We start from the raw sequence: 21,630 nt of genomic DNA on the forward strand, positions 1-21,630 counted from the left end.
CGCAGCATTTGCGGCTTCATTCATTCCCACAAATGAATATTCATTGATTGTGAAATCATGACAAACACTGAGAGGAAAACGAAGAAACGTAACTTCACTCAGTGTGAAGTCGAAATGATCATTGGGAGGTGGAAAGGAGAAGTCAAATGCTTTTTGGAGGGCACAGTATGAACATTACTAATGCCAAAAAGGCACTTGAGTGGCAAAAGGTTGCAGAGCAACGCTGCAACCTCACAACCTCGGACCGTGGCCGAAATAAAGAAAAAAGGGTCTGACATTTTTGGATGCAAAAAAGCGTTTAGCGCGCCATCGCCAAGGTGTGTCTGCCACGGGTGGGGGAAAGGGGACACCGGAGCTGTCCCCTCTTGATGAGAGACTGGCGGCAATGATCGGGGATCGGGAACAGGGTCTGGGCCAACATCGGCGTCAGGGGGGGGGGTCGAGGCACGTTTGGAATTATGTAGCACAGCACATGCCAGCACAATTTTGCACACCTTTTCAGGAGTAAACAATAACCTCCCTCCAGTGCAGTCGAGGCAGCAACATCTGCCCTTAAACAGGCCGACGGTGCGCTGCACTACAGCGCCAATCCTTCCATGTGCCACATCTTCTAAGAGCACAAGATCAGCCATTTTGCGTCATTACGCATTGTGATGGCATCATGGCATTTTATTACCGTCCATTTGATTGCATCTGACAAGCAACAGCTGTGTTTTGAGGACGAATTGCATAACATGCCAATATTATTGCAGAACATATTTCACTTTTCTTTTTGAAAATGTGTTATTTTGTATTTCTGTTTGTTTTACGCTGCAGATCGATCAAACGGGTGTTCGTGTTATTTATGAGAGGCAGTATTGACATTTCTTTTACACAACAGTCTAGTTTTACACACGTTTGCGTGTTTCTTGCATTTGCCGACAGTTCTCATTTCACCCGTTTTTGTGCGTACGCATGGGTCCGAGCTTGCGTGAAGCACCGAACATTTTTCTGTCAAGTTAGCTTTTTATAAATACCAATTATTCCGTAGAGAGGGGCGTACGCCTTCTTTTGTGTGTACGCAACGTTTATAAATGAGGCCCCTGGTTTTTTTGGGGGGAGTTAATTGCAGTCTTTTTAGGGCTCTGTTTGCAAAGACAGTTAGGCATAAAAAGACTCCAATCATCCACGGTTGTAGAGCTATGGAGACAGAAGACAGTTTGCCAAACTAAGGATCGCAAAGGCCCAGGAAGAGATGGTGTAGTGACACTAGCAGTGGGACAGTTTTCATGAGTGTGTATGTAGGCGCTAGGCAGCGTTAGGTCAACCAACAAGAATGAGGGAGACAGGCCGGCTTCATCATACCTGAAAGGGGCAGGGGGGGAGAATAGTGGGGAAACATCAGGAAGAAACGACAGAGGGGAATGGTTTCACTCAATCAAATGTTCAAAGAAATGTATAAACTAACGTGAGGTATCGTTGGCTCGTCAGTGTCTTTCTGGAAAGAGAGTGATTTATCGAGTGTGTGTTGCTCCAATAAATCTTTGTGAATGGAAGAATCCGAATCTTGAATGTGTTCTATGGGTGGGTGTTACTGAAAGTTCCTGGTCTGTGAGGGTCCTCATCACAAGTCAGATAAAGTCATTGAGTTAGAGAATACTTAAAAATAGTTAAAACTGCAAAGAATGCATCCACAGCAATGCATAGATAGACTGTTTATGCTGCTCCCTGATCAAAGACACATGTTCATGCTGGTGACATAAAGGACATTAACTAGAATATTAACGTCAGAAGGAGCCCATCATGTTTTTAAATATGGTTAGAATATTCTACCGTAGGATGCTCGATTTGACAACTTGCATTATTGTAGTGCATGCTGTGCTAAATTTTGACAACCACAGAAAAAAAGGAAACAGATTTATGAAAGTTATGATCGTGGACTTTTCTATCACAAACTAGATCAAACGTCAATATTTTCTTAAAGTGGTATCACAAATAAAAATGTGCAATACACTACTTTTGAATGAATTATTTAATGTTGTGCATTACATTTCTGGTATATATTGGGACGATAGATCGTTAAATGTCATTGAACAAGAAAAGTCGATCAACCGGAGAATAAATATTTGGAAGCATCACAGAGTGCCTTAGGATCTAAATGGATCATAATTCAAGTTCTCAACTTCTGCCTAGACTTAGTGTTTCCATGACATAAATAAAGACATTGCCACCATAATCCACCAGAATGGAGAAAACTTATTTAACACAAAGAATTTGGTGAACAGTTTAGGACCCGAAAAGACCTGGGGCACGACTACGTTGACGGAGCTAGCCCCAGTGAACTTAAGGAAGCTGAGGATCATAACACTATTCCAATAGCTGGACCTGAGACACCATTCTGCCCCGCAGCACAGTAGCAAAAGGCTTGTGAGGGGAAAGAAATCATGTTGAAAAACTATTAAAGTTCAAGCACTACTTGAAATCCTTTTATATTTGAGGCAAAGGTTTGGGCTGACCCAAAGAACTCCTGCCTTTGTGCTACCCAGGAGTGCAGTGAGTTCTTTTTTCATTTGATGAGGTTCTAAGACGTTTTTGAGATTTCTGCATGGAACCCACGGCAGTTAGGGCGACTAAAACTGTTTGTAGTGGGAACAGCATTGAAGAAGGACAGAAAACGAAATAGCTACCTATTGCCAGAAACTATTTCTTCTGTCTGCTCTGTCAGTTTCCACAGATTTTTTTCTCATTCCATCTGTTTGTTTAGATATGTGTGTGTTCTTGTCTGGGTTGATATTGAATTTAAGTGGAGACACTCCAGGTAAAATTCACTATGAAACTCACCGAGTGAATTAATGTTTGAATGTGCAAATGAGGGATTTCCTTATTGAATGTGTTCATTTGCATGACATGTTACATTACATAAGCCAGGTTGAAAATGAATTTTGCCGATATACAAAGTGTGTGTGTCTCTCTTTGATGTTTGACTAACTAAATAAATAAAAGGGCAATATATGTCACCACTTCCTCAGTTTATGGCTCAAATTACGAGCTTTCTAAAAAAGGTTTCAATGCTATATATTGGTAACATCTGGTCAATTTAAAAGGAATCTGCAGATGCACATAAAGCAAAATGAATTGTTTCCTCTAGTCTGAAAGAAGACGTGTAATGGAAGCAAAATGGACCCAAAATCTCCAAATTGTCCAGTGCATGAAATAACGATGTCTGAGCTTGAGGCGTCATCTAAATGACGTTCAGACTTTAACTGTTTTCTGCAGCAAGGAAAAATAAGTTCTGAGCTGTTACTGGATATAAACAATATTACCATTGAAGCTGTTCCTCAGAGAGAATTCAAGTTTACCACAGGTCCTTTCAGCATGCAGCAGAGACAGCAGAGGGGGGGGGGGAGGCAGCAGGAGATAGGAATCGATCGTGGAAGTGTGTTCCTCCCCACCAACACGAGGTTAAAGGAGAAGTCTGAGCAGAAGAATGTCCTACTGAGTAATTACAAGAGCACCTCTCTTAACACACACTAGTGACCCAACTTTCATGGCTACCCGTGTTAATAATCAGTGCTCATAATGAACAGAATCCATAGGTCTGCTGGGTTAAGGTCCTGAACAACCTTGCTCCAAGCAACAACTGCCAAGGCACAGCATCGAGAGTTATGCTTTGCTATTGTTAGAACTGTGCTACGCTACTGCCCTCCTGTGGGCCCACGGGCCAAAGACAATTCCAGTCGATTCTGATCATTGTACTTGACCGTTTCAGGAGAATAAACCCATCTCTGGCAGATTTTCGGACAGATATGACATATGATGGGGTAGGGTTATTCACATCTTTTTCTATATTATCCAATTTAATATAAACTTAAACACTGTCCATCCATGGATCTGCACCAAACGTTTACCAAACGTTTTTAGCTAATGCTCTTTTAATACTAATTTATTTGAAATATTATCCCCACAAAAAGCCCACAACAACAGAAGTATGTCACTTATTTAATAGACCATATGTCCTGGGGTTTTTTGTAAGTGTGGACTGCATAGCTTGATCTCAATACACAAAGCTGGGTAGTTTCCATGTGGGTGTATGAACTAAATGATTGTTTGCGAAATTGCCTGTGAATGAAGGCACCAGCTAAAATCATGCCTTGGGCACCAGATTGGTCCACTTTGGCTGTGTATGAATGATCTTACTCAGTTCCTTGGTTGTTGTGAGTTTGACTAATGCTTCATAGACAGGTGTTTCAACCAGGATCTTGACTTTGTCTTGTTTCATATAATGTTTGTGCCAGTATCCTTAGTTAGAAAGCTTTAATGGTAGAATCCAGCACAAGCACATTTGTCTATCATTTTGTGAAACACTGCCCAAACCTGTTAAAAAGAACCAAAAAATGAATCAATGCAATGTTATTTGTGCTCTGTTCTGTACTAATTTTGTGCTGCCACAGGATAGAACAAGAAGCATCTGCAAACACAGAAAGGGTCCAAATCCTTTGAGCCAAACTCCAAAAACAAAATCACATATGAAAAAAGACCCTAAAGCGTTGGAGGTGGTAGGTCAGCTGACGAGATTTCCTCACCAAACTGTTAATGTAAGAGGACCTTGAGAACTCTGTGATGCAAACACCAGGTGTCTGAAGCTGCCCACTAGGTCCCTGATGGATCCAGAGGGATTGGTAGGGACTGAAGTCCACTTTTTTCTCCTTCCACTACTGGCGACACAGCGCGTCAGGGGAACAACGGAATAACGGAATGAGTGAACGCAAGTATGGTTTTAGATCTATTTTCACCGTGGTGAATTCTGACACCTACATTTGTGGCTTTAACTAAACTGCTTGGGGTTCTCTATTGGCTCATATTAGATGAGTTGCATCAGCTGTCTATTCCCCCAGTGTTTCCCCTACCATTCAATAAGGAGGCGCCCCGCAAGAAAGTATATATTTTTTTTACGTTCAAATACCAACAGATGTCTGTGCACAGGGGAGTTTTGTCCCGATGGGCACAAACAGACATGGGCGTACGCTTCAACCAGCAGACAGAGCGTGTGGTGCATACGCCCCCCCGCTACAAATTAATTTCCAAGTACGTGACACCCCCCCCCCTCCCTCCGGGTTATACACCTAGGAAAAGCACTGTTCTCCCTTTGTCATAAAAACTGATCCACAAAATATTGCATAGTATAAATAAAGCACATGGCCTTGAATTAACTGAGAAGACTTAATGTCCACTTAGAACCAAAGACACAAAGTCATTGCAAAATCAACCTGCCAGCACCATTTATTTCGAGCACAAGAATGAGAATTTGCTCAGACAATTCTAGTCTAACGGAGCATACACCTCAAAAACGTTATCTTCTTCTTGGACAAGAATTTTAGTGGTCTAATCACAGTGACATGGATTAACCTCCATTAAGAAAAAAAACAGGCACAAGTGTAAGATGATTATTATTGTAATATTATGAGAAACCGGCCGTGGAGGAAGTAGACCAACAATAAGCCCCTGACTCTGGAGAGCTGTAATGATGATAAGAGTGATCAGTCGGTTATGATAAACCGGTGAACCTCTCACTCAGTTCCCACAGCTTCCTTGCCAGGGCGTCATCTCGTCCCATGGCTCCCACTTGTTGCAGTGCACAGCGCGAGAAGTAACGTCCGCTGAGAGACTCAAGGCCCTCCTGCAGTGCACAGTACACGATAGTCTGGGACCCCCCCTCAGGGTCCACGAAGAAGAGCTTGGCAAAGGGCGTCACAAGGAGCTGCATCCACAGGCTCATATTACGACACAGTTCTGTGGCGATGACTCCTGGAAGGAGAAATGGTCGAAACATGTGAAGACTGTGGAGGTTCTCCATAATTACTGTACACAGTACAGCTTGGCTTACAGGTAGTCAATCTGTTCAATCAGGTACTGATGTGTCAACTCTTTGGGGGAAATTGAGGGAATCACTTAATTTTCCGCTAACATTCCTATTCAAGATGTTCACAGTGTAGGGTAGAGGTCTTCAACGTTTTTTTCAGGCAAAGGTCCCCCAAACTGATGGCGAGATGTCCGCCATCTTTTATTTTTGAGTTTCGCACTCTTTAGACGTGAGCATAAACGCGATCTGATTGGCTAGTGCCTGTGCTGTCTTATTTGCATGAAAGGTGCTGTGAATGAACCGGTGCCCAGCTTGAGAGAGCTCCTGTGGGTAGCTGAATGTGTGCATTGAGGAATGAAAGATAACGTCTTCTCCATCAATTTATCCGTTCGCTACAATATGTTGGATTCATGTTAATGTTTATTTAAAGACAATAAATACAATTCTGATTCTGAAGACATTTGAATTTGTGAAAAAGAAAATCTTATCAACAGCATTTGGTTGATAAGCCTTATCAACCAAAAATTTTGCGACCCCCCTGCAGTACCAAAGGACCAAATTCACGGGGCCCCTTTAAGGGAAAGGGGCGTAACCCTGGTGATAGGGGAGGTTAAAAGATTTGCAAGCTTCAGCTGCTGAGCTGGTTTATGGACAGCCATTACGGGTCCCAGGAGATATTTTCCCCAAAGTCAGACCCCTGGTCTGCCACCCAGCAGCGGGAAACACTTCTGGATAAAGCTTTTCAAACCAGTGCCCATGTCGCAGCACAGCCTCCCACAGTCGTACATTCCATCCCGCCTCAGGTCAGTGGAATATGTGTTTGTTCACTAGGACGGCCATCGTGGGCCCCTTCAACTCCCTTACTTTGGCAGTTTTGAGTTCTGGAGACCGGAGATAAAACCTGCACGGTCGACATGGGCGGCAGGCTGGAATATGTATCTGTTGGCTGCCTTAAACTGGCACATCTGGACCTGGACCAGCTGGTAGGGTGGCCTCCCGCCCCAGAGACACAGTGTAGGTCAGGTGATTCGTGCAGGGTCTTTGGAACTAATCTCAAGAGTTGGTGAATTCTGGGGGGAGACATGTAGGGGACTGAAGCGGACCGAATTTGACTTAAAGGGAAAGGGGCGTAACCCTGAGGACAGGGGGAGTTTTAAAGAGAGCAGGAAGTAGATGTGGAGATGAGTTTTTGGATATTAATAAAGGGTCACACGGTGTAGCCAAAGGAATTTTTTGCCTCTCCGTTTGTTTCAACGCTCTTACAACAGGGCACTTACCTGGGTGAAGGCTGTAGCAGGTGACACTGGTACCTTCCAGCCGGTTGGCCAGCTCTCTGGTGAAGAGTACATTGAACAGCTTGCTGTTGCAGTAGGCTCGAAAGTTGTTCCAGGTCGACTGACCGGACACCGAGTCTTTCTTGGAAGCCAGTAGAGGGAAGTTGGCAGTTCCGAAGCAGTGCAGAAGTGCTGCCACGGTAACCACGCGACTTGGGCCACACTGCTGCAGTTTCTCTAGAAGAAGGTTGGTCAGCAGAAAGTGACCTAAGTGGTTGACTCCGAGGGCCATGCCAAAACCATCCTCAGTGCGTCCTGGACCCATGACACCTGAAACAGTTCAATTACTTAGTTTAACACCATTTTACAGCATTGCAGTGGGGAGTCGTGAGAGTCCTTTAACAGGGCTTTTTCATTTGGTTCATATGATAATAAATGCACCCGGAGGGGTACGCCAGAATTTTGGCATCATCACCTGCGTTGTTGATTAGGATGTCCAGTCTGGGTTCAGTCTTCAGGAAGGTTTCAGCAAAGCAGCGAACAGACTTTAAACTTGCAAGATCCAACTGCATGAACACCACCTGATTGTTCCCACTCTCCTGAAAGACAATAAAGCCAGAGAGTGGCTGTAACACAACAATCTACCAGAACTGACATGAAAAATAACAGTATTTCATTACTTCCACATTATTACAATGTGCAGAAGCTACGGGCTAGTGTAAGTGGGAATTAATAAAAGACTTTCTGGAATACTTTCTAGAAGAAAATGTTATGTTAAAAAATGTGAATACTACACTCAGTTTCCTAAGAATGCCTTGCTGAGGCAGTCTAATAGAACAATACATCTTTCCTTCATGAACAATTTAATGCTCACTTGTAGTGGAAACTATTTGACTCAACAAAACAATCATATTGGAAGCGATAGCCTGTCGTGCAGTATTCGGTTATAGTGAGAGGTGTTTATATCATGTTGTGGGCAGGGGACGGAAGGCTAAATAAATTTCAAGTATATCTCAACTAAATGCTTTATAGTCAGATTTCAGATTAGGTATGGATAAGGTATGGACTCTGAACTGGAGTTCTCAGTGTCATCCTGTGACTATGGAACCCACATAGTACTTACTGTTCGGATATCGAAAGCAGCGGACTCAGCTTTGTCCTTGTTGCTGCAGGCCAGGATCACCCTGGCTCCTCTCTTTGCCAGTTCTAGAGCCGTGGCCTTGCCGATGCCAGTGTCGCTTCCTGTGCAGGGAAAACAGTGTTTCTTCTACCATTATATTAGTGGGCCCCCCTCCTCTTCAACTTAATTTTGTTTGTATGTGATTTCTAATTAGCTTGAGTCAGATCACAGCAGAAGTCATTTAAGGTTACATTTCCAAATGAATAAGTATATAATATATACACCAATCTAATCTATAACTTGTTATTTTACTAAACATATTAAAAATCCTTATTTAATTTTGTATTATTTATACGTACACGTGTAGAAAAACAACAGTAGAAAATATACAATTCATCACAAGAATTTTTTTTTATTAAATCAAGCAAACAAAACAATAGGGCAAAGATTTAAACAAACAAACAACAGTGCCGTAATATTTCCTGTCTTATTTTGTAGTTTCTGCTTCTTGTCTCCCTGGGTAACTTCACTTCCTGCTTTGTCCTGTCATCGTCTGTGATTGTCTGATTGTTTCCACCTGTGCCCAATCACCTGCACCTCCCTAGTGTATTTAAACTGTGTGTTTAAATACACTGGATGTTCCTAGTTCCTGCCTGCCTTTTTTCCCCTGGTTCCTGTGTGCATTTTTGCCCCTTGGCCTTTTGCTTTTGAATATTTTGACCATTAAAGTCTTTTTTTGGTTTAAAGTCTGCGTTTGAGTCCTGCCTTCCCCGCATCCCTGACAACAGTGCCATAGTGTGAATCATTTAGCCAGAGGTGATTTGACTTATTCTAGAGGAGGATCTTAATCAATATATGATAACTTGTTTTTGAGACCCCAGCTGGCGGCTGCAAGATGAACTTGGTCCATGTACCTTTTGATAGTCCCTTTTACCTAAAAACCATAGAACGGAAACACAGTTTTCTCGTTTTTCGTTCTAAATCAAAAACAAGTAAAACGGAAGTGGGCAGTCGTTTTCTTGTTTTTCGTTTGGAACCAAAAAACGGGACAAACTAACGCTTTGCTCCGTTAATCTCTTTTGGGGTTTTTCCCATAAAACGAAAATACGAAGCGTAGCCGCTAAACCGGAAGTATGTCGATTTTCACAGTAAAGGCTCTGGCATGGTTCTGCAACTGGAGCTGCGGCATTTTGCGCAGCTGTGTCGATGGACTCATTTTAATTCATGGTTCTAAAAGATGGTGTTGAAGGCAGAGCTGAAGTCCACAAACAGGATCCTGGGGTAGGTTCCTGGGGAGTCCAGATGCTGGAGGATGTAGTGGAGGGCCATGTTACATTACATTACAGGTCATTTAGCAGACACTTTTATCCAAAGCGACTTACATTACACTGTAAACCCATGGCTTTTTTTCACATTTTGCCCAGGGAGCAATTCGGGGTTAGGTGTCTTGCTCAGGGACACTTCGACATGGAACATGGGGCAGCCTGGAATCAAACCACCAACCTTGTGCTTCCCAGCACACCTTCTCTAACCCCTGCGCCACGACGACCCCATGTTGACAGCATTGTCCACAGACCTGTTGGCTCTGTAGGGAAAAACTGCAGGGGGTCCAGAAGGGGGTCGGTGAGGGACTTCAGGTGGGTCAGGAATAGTCGTTCAAAAGACTTCATGACTACAGAGGTCAGGGCGACGGGCCTGTAGTCATTGAGTCCTGTGATCCTGGGCTTCTTGGGAACAGGGATGATGGTGGAGGCCTTGAAGCAGGCTGGTACGTGGCATGTCTTCAGGGAGGTGTTGAAGATGTCAGTGAACACCGGAGACAGCTGGTCAGCACAATGCTTCAGGGTGTGAGGGGAAACGGAGTCCGGGCCGGCTGCCTTGCGGGGATTTTGTCTTCTAAAGAGCCGGTTAACGTCTCTCTCCAGAATAGAGAGGGTCGTTGCTGGTGGGGGAGGGGAAGGTGATATAGATGTAGAGGCGTGAGCCCCTGATGGAGGGGTGGGGGACTGGGGCAGGTTGGTGGAGCTGTGGGGGATGGGATCAGGACATTGTCTTTCAAATATGCAGTAGAACTCATTCAGCTCGTCTGCCAGGCAGCGGTCATTCATGGAGTGGGGTTTTTTTGGCTTGTAGTTAGTGAGGTGTTTGAGGCCTCTCCAAACCGAACCGAGTCACTTGCTGAGAACTGTTGTTGGAGTTTCTCAGAGTACAATCATTTAGCATCCCTCACCGCCTTGCTAAACTTGTATTTTGACTCTGTATACAAGTCTTTGTCCCCACTCCTAAATGCCTGATCCTTCTGCAGGCGTAGTGTTCTGAGTTCCGCTGTGAACCAGGGTTTGTCGGGATTTAGGGATACATAAAAAGCAGACTTTTTTGCCCCCTGCATCGGCAATGCTGCTTTTTATTGCCTTTTCATCGCGGACATATTTGCCCCGGATTTTCCTCCACAACTTTGTTCACCTCGACTGGCAAACGTTTGCGGAGATCTCCCTCCATGAATTGGAGGCCATCTGCGCGTCCTTATAGACCGCCAATGACGGGTTGTATAAGTGGTCATGTTTCCGTATTTCTTCCGACAAAAGCTCTGATTCATTCTCTTCAAAAACCTTTCTTTTACAAATGCAGGTATTATACAATACCTGAAACTGGAAATGTGAGACTCCTTAAAGGATGTAGTTAGCAGATGAATCACAGCCTTGCGGGCTGCGTGAGGCTTCGGTAGCTTTTGATGCTAGTCTAGAAAAATTGGTCAACGCACGCAAGAAGAGGTAAAAAAGGCACGCATGAGGCACACAAGGGGCTCTTAAGGCTGGCGCATGCTTCTGCGTCTTTACGCTAGAACAACAGGTGGAGTAACGTTTTTTGTCAAAGGCGACCTAAAGAGTCACGTCTTTGTTGGTTTGTTTATTTATTTATTATAGACTTTATTGCCCCGTGCATTGCCAATGCTTTTCATTGCGGACATATTCGTCTCGTATTTTCCTCCACAACTTTGTTTCCCTCGACCGGCAAACAGACGTTTGCGGAGATCTCCCTCCGTGAATCGGAGGCCCTCCGCGCGTCCTTATAGTCCGCCAATGACGGGTTGTAGAAGTGGTCATATTTACAGACTTTTTCCGACAAAAGCTCTTCAATCTGATCCGTTCTCTCGTAAACATTATTTGTTTTAATAATGGTGGTATTGTGTTATGAAAACAGAAATGTGAGACTCCGTAAAGGATGCAGTTAGCAGACCAATTGCAGCCTCGCGGGCTGCGAGAGGCTTGCGTAGCTTTTGACGCAAGCCTAGAAAAATGGGTCGACGCACGCAAGGAGGTCTGAAAAGGCACGCAAGGGACACGCAAGGGGCTGTCCTTGTGTCTCGCTGAAAACGCAGAAGCATAAACCAGGCTTAAGAATCAACGCAATGGAACGTTTGTATGCTAGAAATCCTTCTGCGAAGCCAGCGGTTACCAGGGTAACATCTGTAGAAAAGTTAATTCATTATTATAAATAAATAATGCTTGTCCAACGGGATGTTTTAGCAACAGTAGTGACTATATGCAGATGGATTTTCATTCATCGATGTACGCAGCAATACGCGTTAAAATCGGTTCACTGTTTGATGCAATATAGTTGATAATGTAGGTCAGCGATTCCCAAAGTGTAGGCCTCGCCCCCCTGGTGGGCCGCGAAGTTACTGCAGGTGGGCCGCGAGAGTTCATTTACAATAAATAAATAGTTTTTAATTTTCAATTTTGAAGTTTGAAATTAATATATAAAAATATTTATGATGCAGCACATTAGTTATGTGAAACATGGGTTAGGGTTGATGAAGCACAAACAATTTAAACGAACAGATTAATAAAACAATAAGGCTCTCGCTCGAAACGGCTGCTTTTGTCCGCCTGTCGTTGTTCAACAAACGGGGCGCCCTCTTGTAGTATTAAAGTAAATATACCGCATTTTCCGCACTCCAAGGCGCACTTAAAAGGCTTTAATTTTCTCAAAAAACGACAGTACGCCTTACAATCCGGAGCGCCTTATATATGGATCAATTGGTTAATTGGTTGATCCATACTGGTTGTACACGGCGCCCAAGGCGCTCTGCCAAACATGCCAAAGCTCGGTCTACGACGGCAAGATGCTGAGCGGCGCTCAAGCGCGTGAGATATGGAGCTTGTTTCAGGGCGCGTCGGAGAAACAAAGCTGTCGTTCTCGCGGAGCACTTCATGAGATTAAAGAGCGAGAGACGGCGCCCTTTTCTCTACAGTAGCTGAACCATCTTAACGGGGAAAATAAGTTATTCTAAAAGCAGCCGAAGATTTAAGGCGTGTATGGCGAGTGGGGCGGCGGGAGCGGACGCACCGCGGCATTCTTGAGTTTGAGAACCGCTGTAATAACGTAGCTAAAAATAGAGTTCAATCAAAGTGGTTTATGGTTACACACTCATTGCTCTTGGCTCTGATATTTATTTTCTATGTATTTTGTCGCTTGGGTGAACCCAGACAGTTCAATGAGACGCAGAGTAAACGTGTTCACATCTCCACTGGTGGATGGCAGAATACGTGGATTTAAACTGGTTATTTTATTAGTCTAGGTTGTTACAGATGTATTTAATGCAGTTTATTTTATGTGATTTTTACTGTTCATTTGCAACCATTATTATATACATCTTATGGCATTCAGACATTTTGACTCTAGAATATTTTACATTTTTCTCACTAGACAAGAACAATAAAGAGATGAATTAATTCTCTCTTCTTCATTACTATACCTTTCATGTGAGCCTCAGAGGTATCTCTGGAGCTATAAACGGATGTACATCGTCAGGCTGCAACTGCGTTGGGTAGCATTCCAACAGACTACCAGCTCTTTAGCATCACACACCACCATGACACTGTTACAGAAAATGTATTTCCCGCCAAATAACACTGGTCTGCTGAAAGCTGTGACTGTGAACTGAGAGAATAAACATGTATCTCAATATGTAGATAAGATTGCAGTTTAGTGACACTGGAATGTAATTTAGTAGAAGAAAGGAATGTTTGGACAAGTTGTCTCCAGTGGTAGAGAGACACCTCTTACTTGAAATACAATATTATTATCCTCTTTAGTTGTATATTTGAGTAAGTTCCTCTATCATCACCAAAGTCAAAGGTCACATTTATCCTGAGTGCACTGTGATGTCCTTGATAAAGCAGCAACCAGGAGTCCAATGGTAATGTGCACAGAATATGTTCACAGGACAACTAGTAACAGTGTACTCCATAAATCTGGCCTTAATAGAAGAGTGGCAAGAAAAAAAGCTACTATTGAAAGAACCATAAGAAATCCTGTTTGGAGTTTGCCACAAGCCATGTGGGAGACACAGCAAACATGTGGAAGAAGATGCTCTGGTCAGATGAGACCAAAACTGAACTTTTTGGCCTCAATGCCAAACGCTGTGTGGTGGACACCCAACACTGCCCATCACCCTGAACACACCACACTGAAAAAAGGGGGAAATGGGGGTTGTTCACTTAACAAATGAACAGTTCGTATACATAACACAATTGATTTATGTTCCTCCTCTAAACATATGTAAATCGTGTAGAATTCTTGTAATCTTCAGGGATGTTTAATTTTTATGTTTCAGTCATGTTATAAAGAAAGGAAGTTGTTATGTTTCATCTGGAAACTCCGCCCATTAGGAGCAGGTTTTTTAAGGGAAAACTTTGTGCGCCATTTCTTCAATCCAGTCGGAGGAATTCATCCGTCTGGACCATAAAAGTCTGGACAGCTCTTCACACGGTAAAGTTAATAACACTGTATCATTTATTAGTCAAAGACAGACGTAGTCCCGTTAGTCGCACAATTTTGACTAAACTGAGGTTTTTATCTGCCAGTATAACATCGAGCAGGAATTAGTCAATGTCAGTCAAAGTTAGCTAACGTTACCACTCGCTACATGGATAGTCAATGGTAATGCTAATGTTGCTACTCGCTAGCGTTAGCTAACGTTATGCTAAAGATAGTCCTGTTCGAGGCATTATTTTCGTCGAGCAGAGATTTTTAAATGACTAGCAAAAATGAGCAATGCAAAGGTTAGCTAATGTTTCTACTCGTGTTATGCTAGTGAGGGCAACTTGCTCATGTTTTCTAAATCAAGCTGAGAAAAAGGTAATGTTAAACTGCTTGGTTATACCAGCATGGGAGTTTTTCGCGCGTCATTGACTTAGGCCCTGTCCACACGAACACGGGTATTTTTATAACAGTGACTTTTTTTACGCGGTTCAGCCTTCAGTCCACACGAAAAGGCAGTTTCAGGGCACAGAAACCGAACATTTTTGAAAACTCCGGCCAGGGTGAGCATTTTCAGAAACGACGGTTGCAGTGTTGTGTGGACAGTATAACCGTTTTTTTGCCTTGCGACGTCAGAGTGTACGCCTTTATCCGCTGTGTTTGACGTCAGAATGTGCGCCGCTAACTGCTTTGTTGACAATTCTGTGCAATGGCGGATGTAGCCCAAATCGTGCTTATAATAAGCTGTGCCGCTAACAGGGCTTCTAACACGTATACCGATACATGATCAGTTATATCACTATGCTGCCATGTTGTTTTGCCTAATGTATGCCTTGAACCTCAACTACCCTCCTGAACTTAAGTACTCGTTCGAAGTGCTCCAGAAGGTTGTGATGGAGCTGGACGGCAACACACTGTCAAAGAAAGCCCCGGCTCTCAAAAACAGACTCCATCAGTGAACTGTTGCCATTTGATGGCAAAATGGATACAACCGTTTCACCATCTTGTTTTGGAATATGGACCATTGCTGCTTTTTCAGTAGGATTATTGGAACCAGTCACCTGCATGTTCTGTGATGGGCCGCTACCAAGTGTAGTGTATTTTTTTTTTCTTTTTTTTTCTTAGGGTCATGTGCCTTTTTCATTTAAGTGTCAGCATTTGTCAGATGTGTTTAATAGACCTCTAACCGTTTACCCTATTTTCAAATTTGGAGGTGATTTTTGGATTTTGCACATTCTTAACTGACTTATAGTAGTGGTGGGAAAGCAAGCCATAACTCTTAATTGTATTACTTTATTTTCAAAACCAAATGTAGTTTTCAAGCACAAGGTCTACATTTGCCAGGACAATAATGGTTGTTACATGTGTCCTTTTCTTTTGTTAAGAAATTGTAAATGTAATGTTTTTTGCACATATTTTGCACGACATTCCTGCATTAGCCTGGCTGTATAGTATTCTCTTGATGCTGGCTTGATGTAACTCAGAAGGTGTTTTAAGGACCAAAATAATGTTGTCTCAGGTTGTAGCAGTCATGAATCTTTACTACACACTCTTGATAACTTGCATACCAAGTGTTTCTTGTGAAAGAAAAAGGTGCTTTGTTCTAATATGAGATTTGTTTGTGAATGTGTGCATGTGTTTGTGTATACATTACACTGAATCTTCTATTGTTCTATGACAATACAGTTGTAAACTAAACGTTTTTGTTTTGCCTTATTTATTTTAAAAATGTTAAAGGAGTAAATTCTGTAGGTAAGAGATTAGTAGAAATCGCCATACAGAAATAATTTTAGCATGTAGAATTTATACAGAAAAGTATGCAGGATCATTATCAGACTAACTTGAGCAGGAAGCAGGAAGTTAATTTAACAGAACAACATTGCATATACTTCACATAAAAATCTCATGTTGCTTCAATAGGTGAGAATTGAATACACTTAACATAAAAGGGACATTTTAAAGTCACATTAAAATCTCATGTTGCTTCAATAGGTGAGAATTGAATACACTTAACATAAAAGGGACATTTTAAAGTAACACAAAAAAAATAAGTTGGGTTATCAGAATAATTTAATACAATTAACATTAATAAAATATTTTGAATTTACATGAGAAAATCATGTTTGTTTTACAAATACAAATTAAGTACATTAAATAGAAATGAATCATTTTGACTAAACATGAATATAATATGTGCAACCGATGTACATATTTTTTTCATGTAAATTCAAAAGACTTTTTTTTTCAGTGCATCCCAAGTGTGAAATATTGTGTCATGGCATCATCACATTCTATATTTGACCAATTTACAAATAGATGAGATAAATATAACAAATGTCTTCTTGTAACACCAATCAGGCATTTGAGTCCATTGGCAATTTATTGAGAGCACTGTCCAGCAGTACACTAACATCTGGGTAAAGCACATTCCATCTCTGCAGCTTCCTGGTCCTGAGCGCTTTGTTGGTGCCAAACTGTGACACTCTTGTTAGTGAGTCCACCTCTTCACTCTGCAGCTAGTGGTGCATCCGGCTTCGCTGTAACTGAGGATACTCTTCCTTGAAATAAGAATTGAATGTTTTACACTGGTTTTCTCTTGGAAATAAAATGTCTCTGTGCAATCGAGAAGCTGCCCTAAAATCTGGCTTTGAGGTGGAACTAACATGGACGCAATCAGTGATAACTAGGGGTGTAACGATTTATTCACTGAATCGATTAATCGATTTATATTCCTGCGATCCAACTGAATCGATCTGTGCTCCGCAAATCGTCATTCCGGACGACATATATCGATTACAAATCTATTGAAATGGTACATAATCGATTGTATCGATACTTGGAAACTGCACATTGGATTTAAGCACAAAAACGTCATGGATGTGTGTTTGTTTGTTTTTTAGCACTTTAGACACGTTAAACGTTACTCGATTCAGTCTGCCTGCCTGCGACGTCATCAGTACGCAGCAGCAGCCGCGTGAAACTCTGAACAACAACAAAACACAGCGTGGAGGAGACGACTGCGAGCGAGACATTTACAAACCAACTTATCGATCCAGCTTGTGGAAACATTTTGGCTTTTGCAAACACGGAGGTGTTCTAAATAAGTCGCTTGCTGTTTGTAGAATATGTAGAAGACAAATAAAAAAAACACGGAAACACGACGAATCTTTCCGGCCATCTATTAAGGCGCCGTGGGATTAAACAACGCCGACAGTCAGGACCTCTAGCAGCGTTACCGCTGCAGCAGCAGCAGCAGGTAACTCCAGCTCTGCAGACACCTCAGGCCTCGCCAGCACCAAACTCAACATCACAGTAACAAGTTTATCTGTAAAGACATGCGACCCTATAATGTGGTTGAAAATCCGGGGTTCTGTGAATTGATTCAAACATTGTGTAATTATTGTGTAGTGTTTACATTGAAAATGGCACTTGATTCAAATAAAAGGTTAATACATTTGCCATTAATTGTTGTTTGCTTGTTTGTAATATCCATAATTAATTTAAACCTGATTTCCTTACAAGAAACAACAGGGAGCTCAGAAACTTTGCCTGCACCGTCCAGTAAAGTTACTGAATCGAATCGAATCGTTCTAAATTAACCCAGATAGTCTATGAATCGAATCGGCAACCATGAATCGCGATTCAAATCGAATCGTTGTTAAAATGAATCGTTACACCCCTAGTGATAACTTAATAGTAACAAATCTGACGGCAATAAAACTGTAATTTTCTTTGGAACACAGACCGACATTAGATCTTCTCATCCTTTGACCTCTTCGGCTTAAACATTCAATTCGGGATTGAAGTGTAACAAATAATGATGTAGGTTTATTATTCTTAATGTTTAATATAAAGAAACCAAAAGTCTCTTCATTAGAGGTATGTTTGGTTTTTAAATTAAATAAACAACACTGGTTGAACATTAACCCTAAACATAAACAGAATTAAATACATCTGTAATAACAGATAACTAACTTAAAACAGTTAAATATAATTAAATCTATGGTTTCAGTACACGTATTCTGCCACCTACTCGTGAACACGTTACTCTGCGTCTCCTTGTACTGCCTCTGCTCTGCGGTCACTGAAGCAACACAATGCGTGGAAAATAAATATCAGAACCATGAGCAACCAGTGTGCTACTGTTGCTAACACACATCCCATCGGACCAGGATTATTTATTTATATTGATTAGCGAACTTTTCTTCTAATGTTACCCGTGGAACCGCATGCATGGCAGACGGATTTCTAGCATACAAACGTTCCATCGCGTTGACTCTTACTGTGAAAATCTACGTACTTCCGTTTTAGCGGCTACGCTTCGTATTTTCGTTTTATAGACAAAACCCAAAAGGGGATTAGCGGAGTAAATGGTTGTCCGTTTGTTTATTTTTTGGTTCCGATGTAAAAATGAGAAAACGGCTGGCCAAGTGGCCAGCTTTCTTAAAAGCCAAGTGTCCAGCCGTTTTCTCGTTTTTGATTAAAAACGAGAAAAAAAGTGTTTTCGTTTTATGGTAAAAGGGACTGTCAAAAAGGTACACGGCCCGAACTTTGGCTTTGCCAACAAGCTGCAAGGAAGGGGATTCATATCAACATGGGAAACAAGTTTAAAGTTAACGTGTTTTGTCAAGGAGTTAGAAACTCAGGCTCGTTACCTGTTACAATGACCGTCTTCCCATTCAGCTTTACAGACCTGGAGCACGAAGCTCCCTTGAACACACTGTAATAAAGTAGAATGTAAAAGAAAAGGGCTCCTGCTACGAGCAAAAGCAGCGCGGACATCACTGCACTGTGCACCACACAGTGGCGTCGGATTGGCTGCTGTGAATGCTCATCTTCTTCTTCTTCGATTTGTGTACCGGCATGGGCCGGCTGTCTTTAAAACGTAACACCCTGTTCTAGACTTTCACAATAAGTGTTTGTTTCTCAACAGAAACATTTTTCAGTTTGTTAATCATAAAAGTACACAATTGTTTGAATTGATTCCAAAATATAGTAGCTTTGAAATGAATAAGATTTATTTTCAACATTATCATAAATATTTTGCTTTTAAGGTCCGTCCAAAACCGACAGCTCTGCATCCGTTTAGGCTTCCGGTTGAGCGTTAATGAATCGCCAGATGTCGCCAAAGTAACCATCTCAATAGAGAAAGTATGCTCCAAACAGAATACTGTCTGCATTCACAAATATTCTGTAATACTTAGTACTTAAAGTGACGTGACTGCAATAGTGTGGTTTTATATAAGAATGACATGAAAAATGATGTAATCTAATTACATATCATTATTCAAAATGACAGGGACAGCACACAGGGGCAGTAATGTTTACCATTGAATTAGTGTGCTGAGGCATTAGCTCTTTTTTTGTGCTTTCTCGCCGTAGAAAGTCGAAATTATGATTTAAGAAATTCGAAATTATGAGATTAAAAATTTATGATTCAATTCAATTCATTTTATTTTGTATAGCCCCAAATCGCAAATTAAAAATTTGCCTCAGGGGGCTTTATAGTCTGAACACATACGACATCCTCTGTCCCGAAACCCACACATCGGCACAGGAAAAACTCCCCAAAAAATGAAAAACCCTTTCTTGGGGAAAAAAGAAACCGTAGGAAGAACGTCAGAGGAGGGATCCCACTCCCGGGATGGACAGACTACATTGGATGCCATGTGTACAGAATGAACAACGTAAAAGATGTATAATACATTCAATTCCTATGACAGAAATAATTCAAATAATTGTGAGTAGCAAGCCAGGCACACGGCAGGACCACCGCAGTGACAACCACCATCAGATAGTTCAGATGATGTACGATGTTCTACGGACAACTGCACACACTCCACACCTCATAACAAACACCAAAAGTGTACTACATACAGTAGTCCACTTTTAGTGGAGTCTAAATTATCTTTAGTCTGAGATGAATCAAACCTATTGGGAGATAAGATACGTTCCGGGTCGTATTTATTTTGTAGCAGTCGTGATTAGTGACGATTGAAGAGTGTTCTCTCTTCATTGAACCAGCTTCGCCAACTCAACGAGGAAAGATGCTGCAGAATCAGCGGCGTCGTTGCACATGGGACTTTCAGTCGGGACGCGACGTGTGTGCTCAGTAACTGCAAAACGTGCTTTCACGTCAGACACCACAAAAGTCTCCAATAAAACCAGATAAGGTCGCTGGATTTGTCGCTAGTCACTCTGACAAAAAGTCATTAACGGACTAATCACACTTCCCTGCGGTGTTCCATTGTCCACCAAATGGCTGGCCGACACACACCTTCCCACTCTTACTTCTATTGAGCGCCCCACCAAAAATTGTTTAATCCACCTGAACATTTTACCCGATATTCCTAATTTCTTAATTTTGATTAATAGTCCCTCTTTCCACAGTAAATCATTTTTCCACATCAAAAAATACTGCAACTACCACTTCCTTATTCACTTGTGCCTTCCTCACCTCTGCTTCTAGACACGCTATTGGATCCATTGTCCCCCTTCCTTTTGTAAACCCACTTTGATATTTTGACCTAAGATTCCGTGTTTCCAAATAATAAGTTAGTCTTTCGGTTATCATTCGCGCCATGACTTTGCACATGTGGGAAGTCAATGCTATTGGTCTATAGTTTTCTGGATTAGTGGGATCTTTTCCTGGTTTCCTGATAGGTACAATCACTGCTTGTTTCCAAAGTCCTGGTAATTATCCTTCCTGCCAAACTTTATTATACAAGTGCAAAATCACCGCTAGTGCTAAATCTGACAAATGGTTCAACATGATGTAACAAATCTGATCTTTACCTGGAGCAGTTAGCCCTGATTTTCTTATTGCCCTTTTTATTTCTTCCAAAGTGAAGGGAGCATTAATTGAATCTTCCCTCCCTTCAACTGTTTCTAACAATTCTTTATTTGCTTCACGTGTTTTTTGTCTTCCATTTAAACTCTCCTCTGACATATTAGCAGAATTATGGACCTCAATCAGTGCTTTAGCTATCATTTCTGCCTTTGCTTCATCATCGCTAGCCACCACTCCGCCATTTTCCAATACTGGATACCCCCACTCCCGTTTTATTCCACTCATTTTCTTAATCATTCCCCAAACTTGACTGATTGAAGTGCTTCTCCCTATTGTGTTACAAAATGATCTCCAATACTTCCTTTCAGTTTCTTTAATAGTTTTCTGTACTACTGCTTGCCTTTGAAATTATGGGTGTTTTTTAAGACTTTAAAAGCCTTAATCCTTTTCTTTATTATCTCACTGCACTCATCATTCCACCATGGGACTAACTTCCGCCTCGTTGTACCGGTTTTCCTTAAAATTGCCTGTTTGGCAGCTCCAATTATTGTGTCTCTCACATTTCTATTAAATTTTTCTATATCCTGATCTCTATCTATAACTTTAAACCTTGATTCACTGATTTCTATAAATGTATCCCACTGAGCCTTTCCAAATACCCACCTTTCTGCTGTATCTTCTGCCCCCATCCTGCATCCTCTTCCTACTCCACACAGTTGAATGCTTCCATACCTCCCACACACAAATACCTGCCAATGACCGTGATACTATTGTCAGGTCTAAAATTGACTCCTTACCAGAGTTGTAATTAATTCTTGTGAAACTTCCATCATTTAAACAT

General features: G+C 41.8%; 1 protein-coding gene across 3 annotated transcripts in view; it reads right to left on the minus strand.

The window, feature by feature from the left end:
• LOC120829887 (dehydrogenase/reductase SDR family member 13) overlaps positions 1-18,877 on the minus strand; it is a 38,934-nt gene extending 20,057 nt beyond the window's left edge. The window contains exons 1-5 of one of the 3 annotated variants that reach the window (XM_040194474.2): positions 18,655-18,877; positions 8,237-8,355; positions 7,589-7,712; positions 7,117-7,443; positions 5,241-5,784 (exon numbers count right to left, since the gene is read on the minus strand). In XM_040194474.2, the coding sequence (XP_040050408.1) occupies positions 5,525-5,784; positions 7,117-7,443; positions 7,589-7,712; positions 8,237-8,355; positions 18,655-18,781 (957 nt within the window). In that variant the 5' untranslated portion in view covers positions 18,782-18,877 and the 3' untranslated portion in view covers positions 5,241-5,524. Of the gene's footprint in view, positions 1-5,240; positions 5,785-7,116; positions 7,444-7,588; positions 7,713-8,236; positions 8,356-18,654 lie in introns of those variants that run through there. The other 2 variants (XM_040194481.2, XM_040194490.2) reach the window with 2 other exon arrangements.
• Between the last annotated feature and the right edge of the window lie 2,753 nt (positions 18,878-21,630).

Source organism: Gasterosteus aculeatus, chromosome 1 (assembly GCF_964276395.1).
Source record: "Gasterosteus aculeatus chromosome 1, fGasAcu3.hap1.1, whole genome shotgun sequence".
NCBI lineage: Eukaryota > Metazoa > Chordata > Actinopteri > Perciformes > Gasterosteidae > Gasterosteus > Gasterosteus aculeatus.